Source organism: Somniosus microcephalus, chromosome 14, assembly GCF_052327205.1.
Source record: "Somniosus microcephalus isolate GS21.2 chromosome 14, FLI_Smic_1.0, whole genome shotgun sequence".
Lineage (NCBI taxonomy): Eukaryota > Metazoa > Chordata > Chondrichthyes > Squaliformes > Somniosidae > Somniosus > Somniosus microcephalus.
Genome location: NC_141000.1, coordinates 28,937,709 through 28,952,412, shown reverse-complemented (window position 1 = coordinate 28,952,412; position 14,704 = coordinate 28,937,709). Strand labels below are relative to the sequence as shown.

General features: G+C 45.8%; 1 protein-coding gene across 3 annotated transcripts in view; it reads left to right on the top strand.

The window, feature by feature from the left end:
- Window positions 1-1,936: 1,936 nt before the first annotated feature.
- The window catches only part of phf11 (PHD finger protein 11), a 66,161-nt gene continuing 53,393 nt past the window's right edge, over window positions 1,937-14,704 (top strand). Inside the window, exons 1-3 of one of the 3 annotated variants that reach the window (XM_086006427.1) lie at window positions 1,937-4,278; window positions 8,159-8,263; window positions 10,823-10,956. In XM_086006427.1, coding sequence (XP_085862553.1) covers window positions 4,075-4,278; window positions 8,159-8,263; window positions 10,823-10,956 — 443 coding nt within the window. In that variant the 5' untranslated portion in view covers window positions 1,937-4,074. The remainder of the gene's footprint in view (window positions 4,279-8,158; window positions 8,264-10,822; window positions 10,957-14,704) is intronic. The other 2 variants (XM_086006428.1, XM_086006429.1) reach the window with 2 other exon arrangements.

The following is a 14,704-nucleotide window of genomic DNA, read 5'->3' as shown; positions in this document are numbered from 1 at the left end:
AGATGTGCTTCCGACCACATATCCACGCCATCACTAAGACCGCCTATTTCCAACTCCATAACATCGCCCGTCTCTGCCCTTGCTTCAGCTTATCTGCTGCTGAAACCCTCATCAATGCCTTTGTTACTTCTAGACTTGACTATTCCAATGCAGTCCTGGCCGGCCTCCCATGTTCCACATTCCATAAACTTGAGGACATCCAAAACTTTGCTGCCCATGTCCTAGCTCGCACCAAGACACGCTCACCCATGTTCCCCTGTACTCATTGATCCACATTGGCTCCCGGTTAAGCAACGTTTCGATTTTAACATTCTCATCTTTGTTTTCAAATCCCTCATGGCCTCACCCCTCCCTATCTCTGTAATCTCCTCAAGCATTACAACCCCCTGAGATCTCAGGGCTCCGTCAGTTCCGGCCTCTTGCGCATCCCCAATTTTAAATGCTCCACCATTGGTGGCCATACCTTCAGCTGCCTCGGTCCTAAGCTCTGGAATTCCCTTCCTAAACCTCTCCGCCTCTCTATTCTCCTTTAAGATGCTCCTTAAAACCTATCTCTTTGATCAAACATTTGGTCATCTGCCCATATATCTCCTTATGTGTCTTGGTGTCAAATTTTGTTTGATAACTCTCTGATGAAGCGCCTTGGGACATTTTACTACGTTAATGATTCTATATATAAATGCAAGTAGTTGTTGTTGTTTGACTGACGCTGCATTTGTGATGTAAGTGCAACCTGAATCTGGAGTCTGGTTTTAATCTTTTTGCAGTGAAGTGGAATTAGAGCCAAGCAAGTCCAAACTGCTTTACATCAATGCTAAACTTGCAGGTTTTTTTATTTGTTTATGGGATGTGGGCGTCGCTGGCAAGGCCAGCATTTTTGCCCATCCATAATTGCTCTTGAGAAGGTGGTGGTAAGCCGCCTTCTTGAACTGCTGCAGTCCCTGTGATGAAGGTACTCCCACAGTGCTGTTAGGTAGGGAGTTCCAGGGTTTTGGCCCAGTAACGATGAAGGATCGGCAATATACTTCTAAGTTGGTATGGTGTGTGACTTGGAGGGGAACTTGAAGGTGGTGGTGCTCCCATGTGCCTGCTGCCTTTGTCCTTCTAGGTGGAAGAGGTCGCGGGTTTGAGAGGTACTGCCGAAGAAGCGTTGGCGAGTCGCTGCAGTGCTTCTTGTTTTTCTTAGGCAGTCCCTCAGAACTGATGATGACTTGCTTCCACATTAAAATGAGTCCTCAGGTGACTGATGAGTCCAATGCGGGACCTACAGTCTCTGTCACAGGTGCGGCAGACGGTGGTTGAAGGAGCGGGCGGGTGGGGTGCTTGGGTTGACGTGCGCTGCTTGTGCTTGGCTTCCGCTTGCCCCCGGCAAACAGACTCGAGGCGTTTGGCGCCTTCCCGGATGCTTCTCCTCCACTTTGTGCGGTCTTGGGCCAGGGATTCCCAGCTGTCGGTGGGGATGTTGCATTTTTTCAAGGAGGCTTTGAAGGTGTCCTTGAAGCGTTTCCTCTGCCCACCTGGGGCTCTCTTGTCGTGTTGGAGCTCCGAGTAGAGCGCTTGTTTAGGGAGTCTCGTATCGAGTATGCAGACGATGTGACCCGTCCATCGGAGCTGATCGAGCGTGGTCAAAGCTTAGATGCTGGCCTGAGCGAGAACACTGATGTTGGTGCGCCTATCCTGCTAATGGATTTGCAGGATCTTACGGAGGTAGTGTTGGTGGTACCTCTCCAGTGCTTTGAGGTGCCTGCTGTACATGGTCCATGTCTCTGAGGCATACAGGAAGGCGGGTATCACTACTGCTCTGTAGACCATGAGCTTGGTGCCAGGTTTGAGGTCCTGGTCTTCAAACACTCTCTTCCTCAGGCGACCGAAGGCTGCACTGGCACACTGAAGGCAGTGTTGGACTTTGTGATCGACGTTTGCCCTTGTTGACAGTAGGCTTCCGAGGTATGGAAAGTGATCCACATTGTCCAAGGCCTTGTCGTGAATTTTGATAATCGGGGGGCAGTACTGTGTGGTGGAGGCAGGTTGGTAGAGGACCATTGTCTTACAGATGTTTAATGTAAGGCCCATACTCTTGTACGCTTCGGTGAAGGTGTTGACGATGGTTTGGACTTTGACGACAGAGGATGAGACGACCTTGGATCTGGACTGGAGGTGCCAGAGGTTGAACAGTTTCCCGTTTGTTTTGTAAATCAGCTCCACTCCAGCGGGGAACTTACTGAGGGTGAGATGAAGCATTGTAGCAAGGAAGATCGAGAAGAGCGTTGGTGCGATGACACAGCCTTGCTTGACCTTGGTCCGTACGTGAATTGGGTCTGTGGTGGATCCGTTGGTCAGGATCACGGCTTGCATGTTGTCGTGAAGCAGGCGGAGGATGGTGACAAACTTTTGAGGGCAGCCGAATTTGGGGAGGACACTCCATAATCCCTCAGTTGACAGTGTTGAAGCCCTTTGTGAGGTCAAAGAAGGCCATGTACAACGGTTGGTGCTGTTCCCTGCATTTCTCTTGTAAATGACGCGCAGTCAAGATCATGTCCATTGTGCCCCTTAGTGGGCGGAATCCACATTGCGACTCTGGGAGGAGCTCTTCAGCCACTGGGAGAAGGCTAGTTGAGGAGGATTCTTGCGATGACGAGGAGGCAGTCAGTGCCCACTGGAAGGAACACTTCGAAGATCTCCTTAACCGAGACTCTGTCTTTGATGCAAGTGTCCTCAACTCCATCCCGCAGTATTCTACCCGCCACCACCTCAGCACAACCCCAGCCCAGCAAGAGGTTGAAAAGGCCATCTGACAAATGAAGTACAACAAGGCCTCAGGAGAAGATGTAATCCCTGCTGAGGCACTAAAGCATAGCGGAGAAGCACTACTGCCGTGAATTCATGAACTCATTTCTCTTATCTGGAAGAAGAGCATGCCAGGTGACTATCTTCAAGAAAGATGACAAGTCCGATTCCGGTAATTACAGAGGAGTTTCCCTGCTGTCTGCTGCAGTGCATCTTATAGATGGTACACACTGTAGCCATGGTACGCCAGTGGCGGAGGGAGTGAATGTTTAAGGTGGTGGATGGGGTGCCAATCAAGCGGGCTGCTTTGTCCTGGATGGTGTCGAGCTTCGACTGATGTTGGAGCTGCACTCGTCCAGGCAAGTGGAGAGTATTCCATCACACTCCTTGTTAAGTCTGTGTGTTATAGTGATAATTACTACACAGACTACAAGAGTAAATTCAACAGGTCTTTACTGGTTGGAGGTAGGGACTATACTGAATACAATATTACTACACAGTGCTTACATACCGGTGTGGTCACCACCGGTATTACGTATACAGCAGCCAGAGAAAGTAGTACATCTCTTAAGGTGGAACAGGCTTAAGTTCTCTTAAGGTGGAACAGGTTACATACACCACACTCCTTACTTGTGCCTTGTAGATGGTGGAAAGGCTTTGGGGAGTCGGGAAGTGAGACAGTCGCTGCAGAATACCTAGCCTCTGACCTGCTCTTGTTGCCACAGTATTTATGTGGCTGGTCCAGTTAAGTTTCTGGTCAGTGGTGACCCCCAGGATGTTGATGTTGGGGGATTCGGCGATGGTAATGCCATTGAATGTCAAGGGGTGGTGGTTAGACTCTCGCTTGTTGGATATAGTCATTGCCTGGCACTTCTGTGGCGTGAATGTTACCTGCCACTTATCAGCCCAAGCCTGAACGTCCAGGTCTTGTTGCATACGGATAAAAATTTCCAGCAGTGTAAAGGTGGTAGGTGGGGGGATGTGTTTGTTTTTTAAAGGTCGAATGTGCAGAATGAGAGAGCAGCAAGAGGAAGTGGTAATGTAATGCAAATAGGGCAAGGAATATTGTTTTCCTTTAACCGACTGAACGTCAACATTGCTGGTTGAACAACGTTGATTTTGTTTGTCCAGCAAGACAAGTGAGACAATGAGTGCCGAAGTATATTTGTTTCCTCCTTTTCTCCGCACAGATCTTCCTCTGGTGAAACCGAAACTGTCCCGTTCAAAAAGGAAACATCCCCCGGGAGGGGGTGGGGTTTCTCTGCATTCTCATTAAAAAAAAACAAAATGAGTCACACCGAGAGAGATTTGATGCCAGTGGAAGGCAACCATTTTCTTGCAGGGGTGCCGCCTGGAGTGGGTGTCCAGTGTCGGATCGACAGGAGTTGGGCGAATATGAGCGAATGTGGGCTGTGTCTAACGTCAGGAGAAACCAAAGAGACTGGGAAACTATTCAGCAATAGCAGACTGGCTGTACATCAGAACTGCCTGGTAGGTAGCGACATTTCGGACAACAACAACGGGCATTCTTGCATGCTTTTCTTGTGAAAGAACTTAATTTGTCTGCGCTGTATTTTGCTCAGTAAGGGATTTTTTGTGTCCGCGATTTTTTCTTCGTCTTCCAACCAATTTATTTTTCTCATAACTTTATTTTAACTTGGTCTCTAAGCTCTACAAGATCTGCTTTCTCAGCTCCTGAAAAATAGGGTCACACACACTGTGAGGGTTCTATACAGTTATACATAGTTAGACACTTAAAGAAAGACTTGCATTTATATTGCCTTTCACGACCTCGGGCGTTTCACAGTGAATGAGTATTTTTGAAGTGTAGTCACTGATGTAATTTAGGAAACACAGTAGCTGATTTGCGCACAGCAAGCTCTCGCAAACAGCAATGTGATAATGACCAGATAATCTGTTTCTGTTATGTTACAAAATGGATTACATAAGAACATAAGAAATAGGAGCAGGAATAGGCCACTTGGCCCCTCGAGCCTGCTCCGCCATTCAATAAGATCATGGCTGATCTTGGGCTCAAAGCCACTTCCCTGCCCGTTCCCTGTAACCCTTCACTCCCTTACCTTGCAAAAATCTATCTATCTCCACCTTAAATGTATTTAATGACCCAGCCTCCACAGCTCTCTGCGACAGAGAATACCACAGATTTACGACCCTCAGAAGAAATTTCTTCTCATCTCAGTTCTAAAAGGGCGACCCTTTATTCTGAAACTATGCCACCAAGTTCTAGATTTCCCCACGAGGGGAAACATCCTCTCTGCATCTACCTTGTCGAGCTCCCTCAGTATCTTACATGTTTCAATAAGATCACCTCTCATTCTTCTAAATTCCAATGAGTATTGGCCCAACCTACTCAAACTTTCCTCATAAGTCAACCACCTCATCTCTGGAATTAACCTAGTGAATCGTCTCTGAACTGCCTCCAATGCAAGTATATCCTTCCTTAAATAAGGAGACCAAAACTGTACGCAGTACTCAAGGTCTGGTCTCACCAATACCCTGTACAGTTGTAGCAGGACTTCCCTGCTTTAATACTCCAACCTCCTTGAAATAAAGGCCAACATTCCATTTGCCTTTTTGATTACTTACTGTACCTGCATGCTAACTTTTTGTGTTTCATGCACAAGGACCCCCAGGTCCCTCTGAACTGTAGCATTTTGTAATCTTTCCATTTAAATAATAATTTGCTTTTTTATTTTTCCTGCCAAAGTGGATAACCTCGCACTTTCCCACATTATACTCCATCTGCCAAATGTTTGCTCACTCACTTAGCCTGTCTATATCCCTTTGCAGATTCTTTGAGTCCTCTGCACAACTCTGCATAGTTTCAGAATAAGGGGTCGCCCATTTAAAATGGAGATGAGGAGGAATTTCTTTTCTGAGGGTCGTGAATCTTTGGAATTCTCTACCCCAGAGAGTTGTGGAGGTGGAGTCGTTGAATATATTCAAGGCGGACATAAATTTTTGAAAAACAAGGGAATCGAGGGTTATGGGGAGCGGGCAGGAAAGTGGAGCTGAGGCCAAGATCAGATCAGCCATGATCTAATTGAATGGTGGAACAGGCTCGAAGGGCCAAATGGCCTACTCCTGCTCCTATTTCTTATGTTCTTAGTCTATTATGTGGTACCTTATTGAAGGCCTTTTGAAAATGTAGATACATTACATCTACTGCATTACCCTTGTCTACTCTCTCTGTTACCTCTTCAAAAAATTCAATGAGGTTAGGCAAGCAAGACTTTCCCTTTTGAAATCCATGCTGACTATTCATTATTATATTTTTGGCTTCTCGATGTTCTGTTTTCTCCTTTAGTAGGGATTCCATTATTTTTCAGCCACTGATGTTAAGCTGCCTGGTCTATAGTTCCCTGGACATGTTCTATCTCCCTTCTTAAATATAGAATGAAGTTAACACCTCAACCCTACTCCTTAATCCTGTTTATTTTGTGAGTAGATTTTGCATTTGTTGATTGGCAAAGCCAGTTTGATGCATTTTGAGAGTGGCAGCTTAAATTCAGTGGAGACACCAAAGCGTTGACACCAGCATGTTATGAACACACACGCATGTATATATACACACACACAAAACATGCCATGCTGCAGAAAATTCTCTGATAAAGCTCTCAACCTTTCTCTCTCTTATACACCCAACCCCACTTGTAGAGATCCTGTATACATAAACAGTCACCTTTTAATATTCTATTCTAAATAACTTGATTTTGTTTCTGTCAGGGCCGGCACTAAAATCGTGGCCAGTTGAGTGTCTCTCTCCCCTCAAGGACCCTCAATGATTACACTGGAGTTATAGTTTGCAAGGTCTCTGTTTCCATCCTACGAGTTCCACAGTGTGATTGGGGTTTCCTTCTAGAGGTCACCTCCAAAGCAGTAGTAGACGAGGTCAGAATGTCAGGTAAGGCCGGAGGGCTGGGGTGACCAGGAAGATGGTCTCAAAGATTAAGGCAATCTCCACTTTCCATCCAGCCTCTCCCCATCCAGTATTGATATGCAAATTCTCTTTTCCCCCCCGCGCCCCCCCCACACACACACACACACACACACACACACACACACACACACACACACACCTTGCTAGGGTCACTTCCTGCTCCCTGAATCACCTCCCCACCCAACTTCTGAATACTCAGCTAATTCTCCTCACTCCAATACTTGTAACGCTCCTCACTCCAATATTTGCTGAGATCATAAGTGGCTCCATTTGCTCGTGCACCACTCCCCTCGCCTTCAAAACTACAGTCATTGGGCCACTTTGCAAAAAAAAACATTGACCCCTCCATCTATTTCAACCATCACCCCATTTCTTATCTCCCTTTCCTCTGAGGTCCTTGAACGTGTTGTTGCAATCCAGCTCAGTGCTTCTTTCAGTGCTCCCTTTTCAAATCCCTACAATCTGCACAGCCCCAGGTGCATCACCCTGATCCACTCAGTAATAGTCGCTAATGAGTTCCTGTCTGCCTGCAGCAGTGGCACATTATTGCTGCTGGTCTTCATCAACCATTCCATCCTTTTGCATTGCCTCTTCCCTGTGCTCCACCTCTGGATGATCTTCCACACGTGGATCCACCTCTACTTGTCTCCCCCCCGCCCCTGCACAATTACCTCTGAATGCATTCAGAATGTCTGCAATGGGTTCATTACCTTTAGTAAGCATAGCTTTTTGCTTAGTTCAAATGTCTGTCAGATTGATAAAAGATTTTGTTACTGGCCTGTGAATTGTACCTCTATTTCGAGCACCAATTTAAAAACATAATTTTTCCCAGATAGCATTTGTTTCTGAAATTTCCTCCATCTATTCAAACAAATAGCTTTCAAAATAATTCTCATGCTGTTTAGAAGGCCTTGCTTTAACTCCCTATGGCGAGGAAATGTTAGACTGACTGCTATGTATTGAAACGTCATACACACATTCAAAAGGAATGTGTTTACATCGGATTGCTGCACATTTTTCATCCCTTCCTTTTTTTATTCTAAGTTTGCTGCCCAATCTATGTTGTTAGCTGATTTCAGCAGGACAGCAATGGGGTCACTACCAATGGCCTCAGCTCTCCTGAGTGATGGAGGGTGAAATCGTCCCAGGTTCTTACCCCCGGTTGCTATCCACTGATTCCTGCATGTGTGGCTGTTGGTAATGACAGGATCGGGCTTCACTGTATTGCACTGCATGGTTGAATAGCCTACAGACATTCACCGTCTTTATTTGCCGATGAAGAATGACCACTGGAGTGAGGTGCCAGAGAGTAACCGGCACCATGGAACTATACTCCAGCTTTAGAAGAGATGAGAAAACTGAGGCAAAAGCTAGAGTATCTGAGATTTTGACCTTTTTCTCCTTTTTCAGCTTTTTTCTTCAAATCTTGTCAATCAGAATTCCCAAGATTTTGATGATTTTGGTGGATTTCTTATCAAAGATATCGAAAGAGAAATTAGAAGAGGAAGCAAGTTGGTAAGATTTCAGTAGTTATACATGCTTTTATAAATGAAACTATTATATTGGAACCCCAAAGCCATCTGTGATAAATGCATTACTGGTATATTTCAGAACTTGTGATCTGTGGTGATAGTCATGATCTGATCTTTGAAATCTGAAAATAGAAAAGGAGTAGAGAGTATCTTGAGTGAAAAGGAAGGCTTTTATATTCATTGCTACGCAAGCATTTAAAACATTGTGTTTAGTCTCTTCATTCAGTAATGCTTCATATTAGGACAGAGAAAGTCACCAGTGGAAGGGATAAATGTTGGGCTCTTTTCCTTTTGAAACATAGGGAGCAGACCCAGCCCGTGGATGTCACGGAATTGGGTAGATAAGCCTAGGTGCCAGTGGAGCAGTGCTGTATAATCAGCGATGGTGAACGTCGTGAGTAGCCAGTGTGCTTGGGCCTCCGTATCGCCCCGAATTTAATGTAACTTGATTAAAGTTGGTCCCATGACAGATTCCCCATGTATTCTACGCTCTTCACTCTTTGTGTGTTGTAGGATCTTACAGCTATATCTTTGATTCGACCCGATGGTTAGTAATAAGTCATAGACAAGTGAGATTATTATCAAACTGACTTTATTTGTGCATGTCAATGAACATTTACCAGCAGTGCATTCATACAACCTCGTCCGGGGAGTAGAGCTCAAAACCTCGGGGTGATTAGGTCCTCGTCTTGGGAGGTGGTCGACGCATCGTTCGTCACTCTCTCTATCCTCGATTGCACCCGATCCTTAGTAATCCTTATCTCCCTTTCACTTGTATACCACACACCTTAGTTAGAAAGGGATCGTCTGAAAATCTTTTCATGTGTGCAGCACGACCCCTAGTTCAAAGAGGGTAGGCCAGAACTTTGTGGATAATTGTCCTGTCCAATCTGCTGAAGTTGAGCTAACTGCCAGTTGCTTGTTCCACCACAGCCTTTACTCTGCTCACTCAGTTCTCAACAAGTGTCACCTCCTGCCTCCCCAAAGCCTTTCCACCATCTACAAAGCACAAGTCAGGAGTGTGATGGAATACTCTCCACTTGCCTGGATGAGTGCAGCTCCAACAACACTCAAGAAGCTCGACACCATCCAGGACAAAGCAGTCCGCTTGATTGGCACCCCATCCACCACCTTAAGCATTCACTCCCTCCACCACCGGCGTACCGTGGCTGCAGTGTGTACCATCTACAAGATGCACTGCAGCACCTCCCAAACCCACGACACTCCACCACCTAGAAGGACAAGGGCAGCAAGGGCACCATCACCTGCAAGTTCCCCTCCAAGTCACACACCATCCTGACTTGGAAATATATCGCCGTTCCTTCATTGTTGCTGGGTCAAATTCCTGGAACTCCCTACCTAACAGCACTGTGGGAGTACCTTCACCACATGGACTGCAGCGGCTCAAGAAAGCAGCTCACCACCACCTTCTCTCAATTAGGGATGGGCAATAAATGCTGGCCTTGCCAGCGACGCCCACATCCCAGGAACGAATAAAAAAAAAGGTTCTCTCTTGTGAACGCAGTTATTGTCTGATAACCGTCCGTTCTGTTGTATGATAACCATCTGTGGTTAGGCCTGTTAGCCTCCTTACTGATTAACTCAATCCCAGATTCCTTCAATGTTTAAATCAGTCCCAGATTCCTTCAGTGCTGCTCACCTGTTTAAAACAGGTGTCTTGCCAGCTTTCATGCTGTTTTTCCTCAAACACCCAGTCTTAAAGCTGCCACTGACTGTTTTTCTGAAAGTTGGATTTTGCTGCCTTTGACTTTCCATTTCCACTGTTTCTGCAGTAATGCTTTCGCTTTCTGCTTGTTTTCCAAGGATTTGTGCAATACAGGACTCTCTTGTACACACCTCTTGTCCCAAAGCACTTTACAGCCAGTGAAGTACTTTTGAAGTGTAGTCACTGTTGTAGTGTAGGAACTGCGACAGCCAATTTGCGCACAGCAAGGTCCCACAAACAGCAATGTGATAATGACTAGACAATCTGTTTTTTACTGATATTGGTTGGGGGATAAATATTGGCCGGGACACTGTGGAAAACTCCCCTGCTCCTCTTCGAAATTGTGTCACAGGATCTTTTACGTTTACCTGAGCGAGCAGACTGGGCCTCGGTTTAGCATTTCATCCAAAAGATGGCACCTCCGACGGACCAGCACTCCCTCAGAACTGCACTGGAGTGGAGTGAAGGCCCAGGGCTACTTTACTGTGAGGGCAAGAAGGAAAAACAAATTGCACTATTTTGCATCTCAACATGTCCAAAGTACTTTACCTGGCCAAAATTTATCCCTCAATCAACATCATTAAAACAGATTATCTGGTTATTGTCACATTGCTCATTGTGATGCCTTGCTGTGTGTAAATTGGCTGCCATGTTTCCTACATTATAACTGACTGCGCTTCAGAAGTACTTCATTGGCTGTAAAGTGCTTTGGAATGGACTGAAGTCTTGAAATGCGCTATATAAATGCAAGTTCTTTCTTTTGCTTTGATCATTACTCATCAAACTCCAATTTCTGTTTTATTTCTATTCTTTCAGAAATGCTCTTTATGTAGGAAGAAGAGGGCTACTGTTGGATGTGAAGTGAAAAGCTGCAGAAGGTGCTATCACTATCCATGTGCCATAGAGGACAATGCAGGAACGATTGAAAATGAAGTCAGGGGTATTTACAGGTTGCTATTCCTCAATTTTTTTTTAGTAACATCGGAAAATGGTGTTACTATTCTTTAAGGGAACATGAATTGGACCAGAAATCAGTGAGATGCAAATCAGTTTGTTTTCAGATCGGTCCTTGAGCCAAGCGTTGTTATAAAATGTTAAATTGCAATAGTGCAGTATCCCATAGCAACTTGCTTTCTAAATTTCTAAACTCTCATTGGTCCAATTGCATTACTGAAGTCCTGTAATGAGTCAGTAATTTTACCCACAGACATAGGATACAAGACACCTCCTGCACACTTTGCACCATTACCTCGTAAAACAGTGATATTGATTACGTAAGTGGAGGATAAGTTCTCCCCTGACCCTGCCAAACTCAGTAAAAGAATGTGCACGCTTTTACTCCTCTCTTTAAAAACCTTGCTATCCCTGACTTTTCTCTACCCCAATGGGAAATAAAATAATATCTGTAATAACCTTGTCCAAACCCCAGTGTTCTCTCTCAGAAGACTTGTATAAACCGTGGTCTTTCTTAACTTGCAAACACTCAGCAGGTCATTCAGTATCTTTGGAGAGAACAGATGCATTAAAGCTTTCAGAGGGAGGACTGATATTGACAGCGTGGTTGACCTACATCATCAATGGTGTCACAATGGCTGTTGACACCACAGCCAGCCCTGCATCACAATATTGACATTTTGTGATTCCGGGGCAGAGACGCACAATACAGTGTCAGTAACTGAGCACTCGGTGCCCATGTGTTGTCAATAGCTGATCTGCCAGTGCTATCCTGTTGTCAACAGCGGAAACCACTATTGACAACGTTGTCGGCGTTAGACACGGCCAAATCCAAATGTCAAGTAATGCAGGAAAGCTGAGCACCAGATGGATTCCTGCTGAGTTCTCCAAAGCTGTACTACCAGATTTAATCACTGTGGCTGAAGGTGAATAGTTGCTTGGTGTTGTGCTGTGACTGAGAAGTAACTTTGCGTAAAGTTAGCATCACACCAATGCTGCCGAAACAACTTGCATTTATAAAGCACATTTAACGAAGAAAAACATCCCAAGCCAATTCACAGGGTAAGAAGGAATTCAAAACAATGAACAGAGATTGGGAAAAGGATTGGGGGAGGTGATAGAAGGCAAAGACAAAGAATTAGGTTCTTGAGTCTTCAAAAGGTGAGGACAGATGAAGCAAGACCGAGGGGTTTTGGCAGAGAATTGCAGCCAGCAGGGCCATGATGGCTGAAGGCTGTGGAACCAATGGTGGGATGGAAAGGGGATGGGGGTGAACACATGGTATACCAGAGTGAGACGAGCAGAGGCTGTGAGCTGCAACATGGGTCCAGAGGAAGTTGTAAAGGTATCGTGGAGTACGCCATAGAGTCATAGAGTTATACAGCACGGATAGAGGCCCTTCGGCCCATCGTGTCCGCGCCGGCCATCACGCCCTGTCTAATCCCATATTCCAGCATTTGGTCCGTAGCCTTGTATGCTATGGCATTTCAAGTGCTCATCCAAATGCTTCTTAAATGTTGAGGGTTCCAGCCTCCACAACCCTTTCAGGCAGTGAGTTCCAGACTTCAACCACCCTCTGGGTGAAAAAGTTCTTTCTCAAATCCCCTCTAAACCTCCCGCCCTTCACCTTGAATCTATGCCCCCTAGTTATTGACCCTTCTACTAAGGGAAAAAGCTCCTTAGTATCCATCCTATCTATGCCCCTCATAATTTTGTACACCTCAATCATGTCCCCCCTCAGCCTCCTCTGCTCCAAGGAAAACCAGCCCAATCTGCCCAGTCTCTCTTCATAGCTGAAGCGCTCCAGCCCTGGTAGCATCCTGGTGAATCTCCTCTGCACCCCCTCCAAAGCTATCACATCCTTCCTGTAGTGTGGCGACCAGAACTGCACACAGTATTCCAGCTGTGGCCTAACCAGTGTTTTATACAGCTCCATCATAACCTCCTTGCTCTTATATTCTATGCCTCGGCTAATGAAGGCAAGTATCCCATATGCCTTTTTTACCACCTTATCCACCTGTTCCGCCGCCTTCAGGGATCTGTGTACTTGCACACCCAGATCCCTCTGACCCTCCGTCTTGCCTAGGGTCTTACCATTCATTGTGTATTCCCTTGCCTTGTTAGTCCCCCCAAAGTGCATCACCTCGCACTTTTCCGGGTTAAATTCCATTTGCCACTGTTCCGCCCATCTGACCAACCCATCTATATCGTCCTGCAGACTGAGACTACCCTCCTCGCTATTTACCACCCTACCAATTTTTGTATCATCCGCGAACTTACTGACCATACCTTTTACATTCATATCCAAGTCATTAATGTAGACCACAAACAGCAAGGGACCCAGCACCGATCCCTGTGGTACCCCACTGGCCACAGGCTTCCAGTCACAAAAACAACCTTTGACCATCACCTTCTGCCACTAAGCCAGTTTTGTATCCAATGTGCCAAGGCACCCTGGATTCCATGGGCTCTTACCTTCTTGACCAATCTCCTGTGTGGGACTTTATCGAAGGCCTCACTGAAATCCATGTATACCCTCATCCACACACCTAGTCACCCCCTCAAAAAATTCAATCAAATTAGTCAGACATGATCTTCCCTTGACAAAGCCATGTTGACTATCCCTGATTAATCCTTGCCTCTCCAAGTGGAGACTAATTTTGTCCCTCAGAATTTTTTCCAATAATTTTCCCACCACTGATGTTAGGCACACTGGCCTGTAGTTCCCCGGTTTTTCCCTACTCCCCTTCTTGAATAATGGAACTACATTAGCGGTTCTCCGGTCCTCTGGCACATCCCCTGTGGCCAGAGAGGTTCTGAATATGTGTGTTAGAGCCCCCGCAATCTCTTCCTTTGCCTCACACAGCAGCCTGGGATACATTTCGTCCGGGCCTGGGGATTTATCCATTTTTAGGCCTGCTAAAACCGCCAATACCTCCTCCCTCTCGATGTTAATATGTTCGAGCATATCACAGTCCCCCCACCCTATTTCTATGTCTACATCGTCCCTCTCCATAGTGAAAACAGATGCAAAAAATTCATTTAGAACCCCTCCTACATCTTCCGGCTCCACACACAGATTTCCACTTTTGTCCCTAATGGGCCCTATTTTTTCCCTAGTTATCCTCTTACCCTTAATATACTTATAAAACATCTTAGGATTTTCCTTTATTTTGCTCGCCAGTGTTATTTCATGGCCCCTCCTTGATCTCCTAATTTCTTTAAGTATCCCCCTGCACTTTTTGTACTCCTCTAGGGCTTCCTCCGTCTTTAGCCTTTTGTATCTGCCAAAAGCCCACTTTTTTTTAATCCATTCTCGTATATCCCCTGACATCCAAGGTTCCCTGTGGTTTTTGGAACCACCCTTGACCTTTACGGGAACATGTTGCCATTGTATGATCTCAATCTCCCTTCTGAAAGCCTCCCATTGCTCCGATGCGGATTTTCCTACAAGTAGCTGATCCCAGTCCATTTTGGCCAGATCCTGCCTTATCCTATTAAAATCGGCCTTCCCCCAATTTAGAACCTTTATTTCCGGCCCATCCCTGTCCTTTTCCATGACCATCTTAAATCTCACCATATTATGGTCACTGTCACCAAAGTGCTCACCTACTAGCACTTCTTCCACTTGGCCGGCCACATCCCCTAGAATTAGGTCCAGTACCGCCCCCTCTCTTGTAGGACCTTCTACATGCTGGCTCAAAAAGCTCTCCTGGATGCACTTTAAGAATTCTACACCCTCTG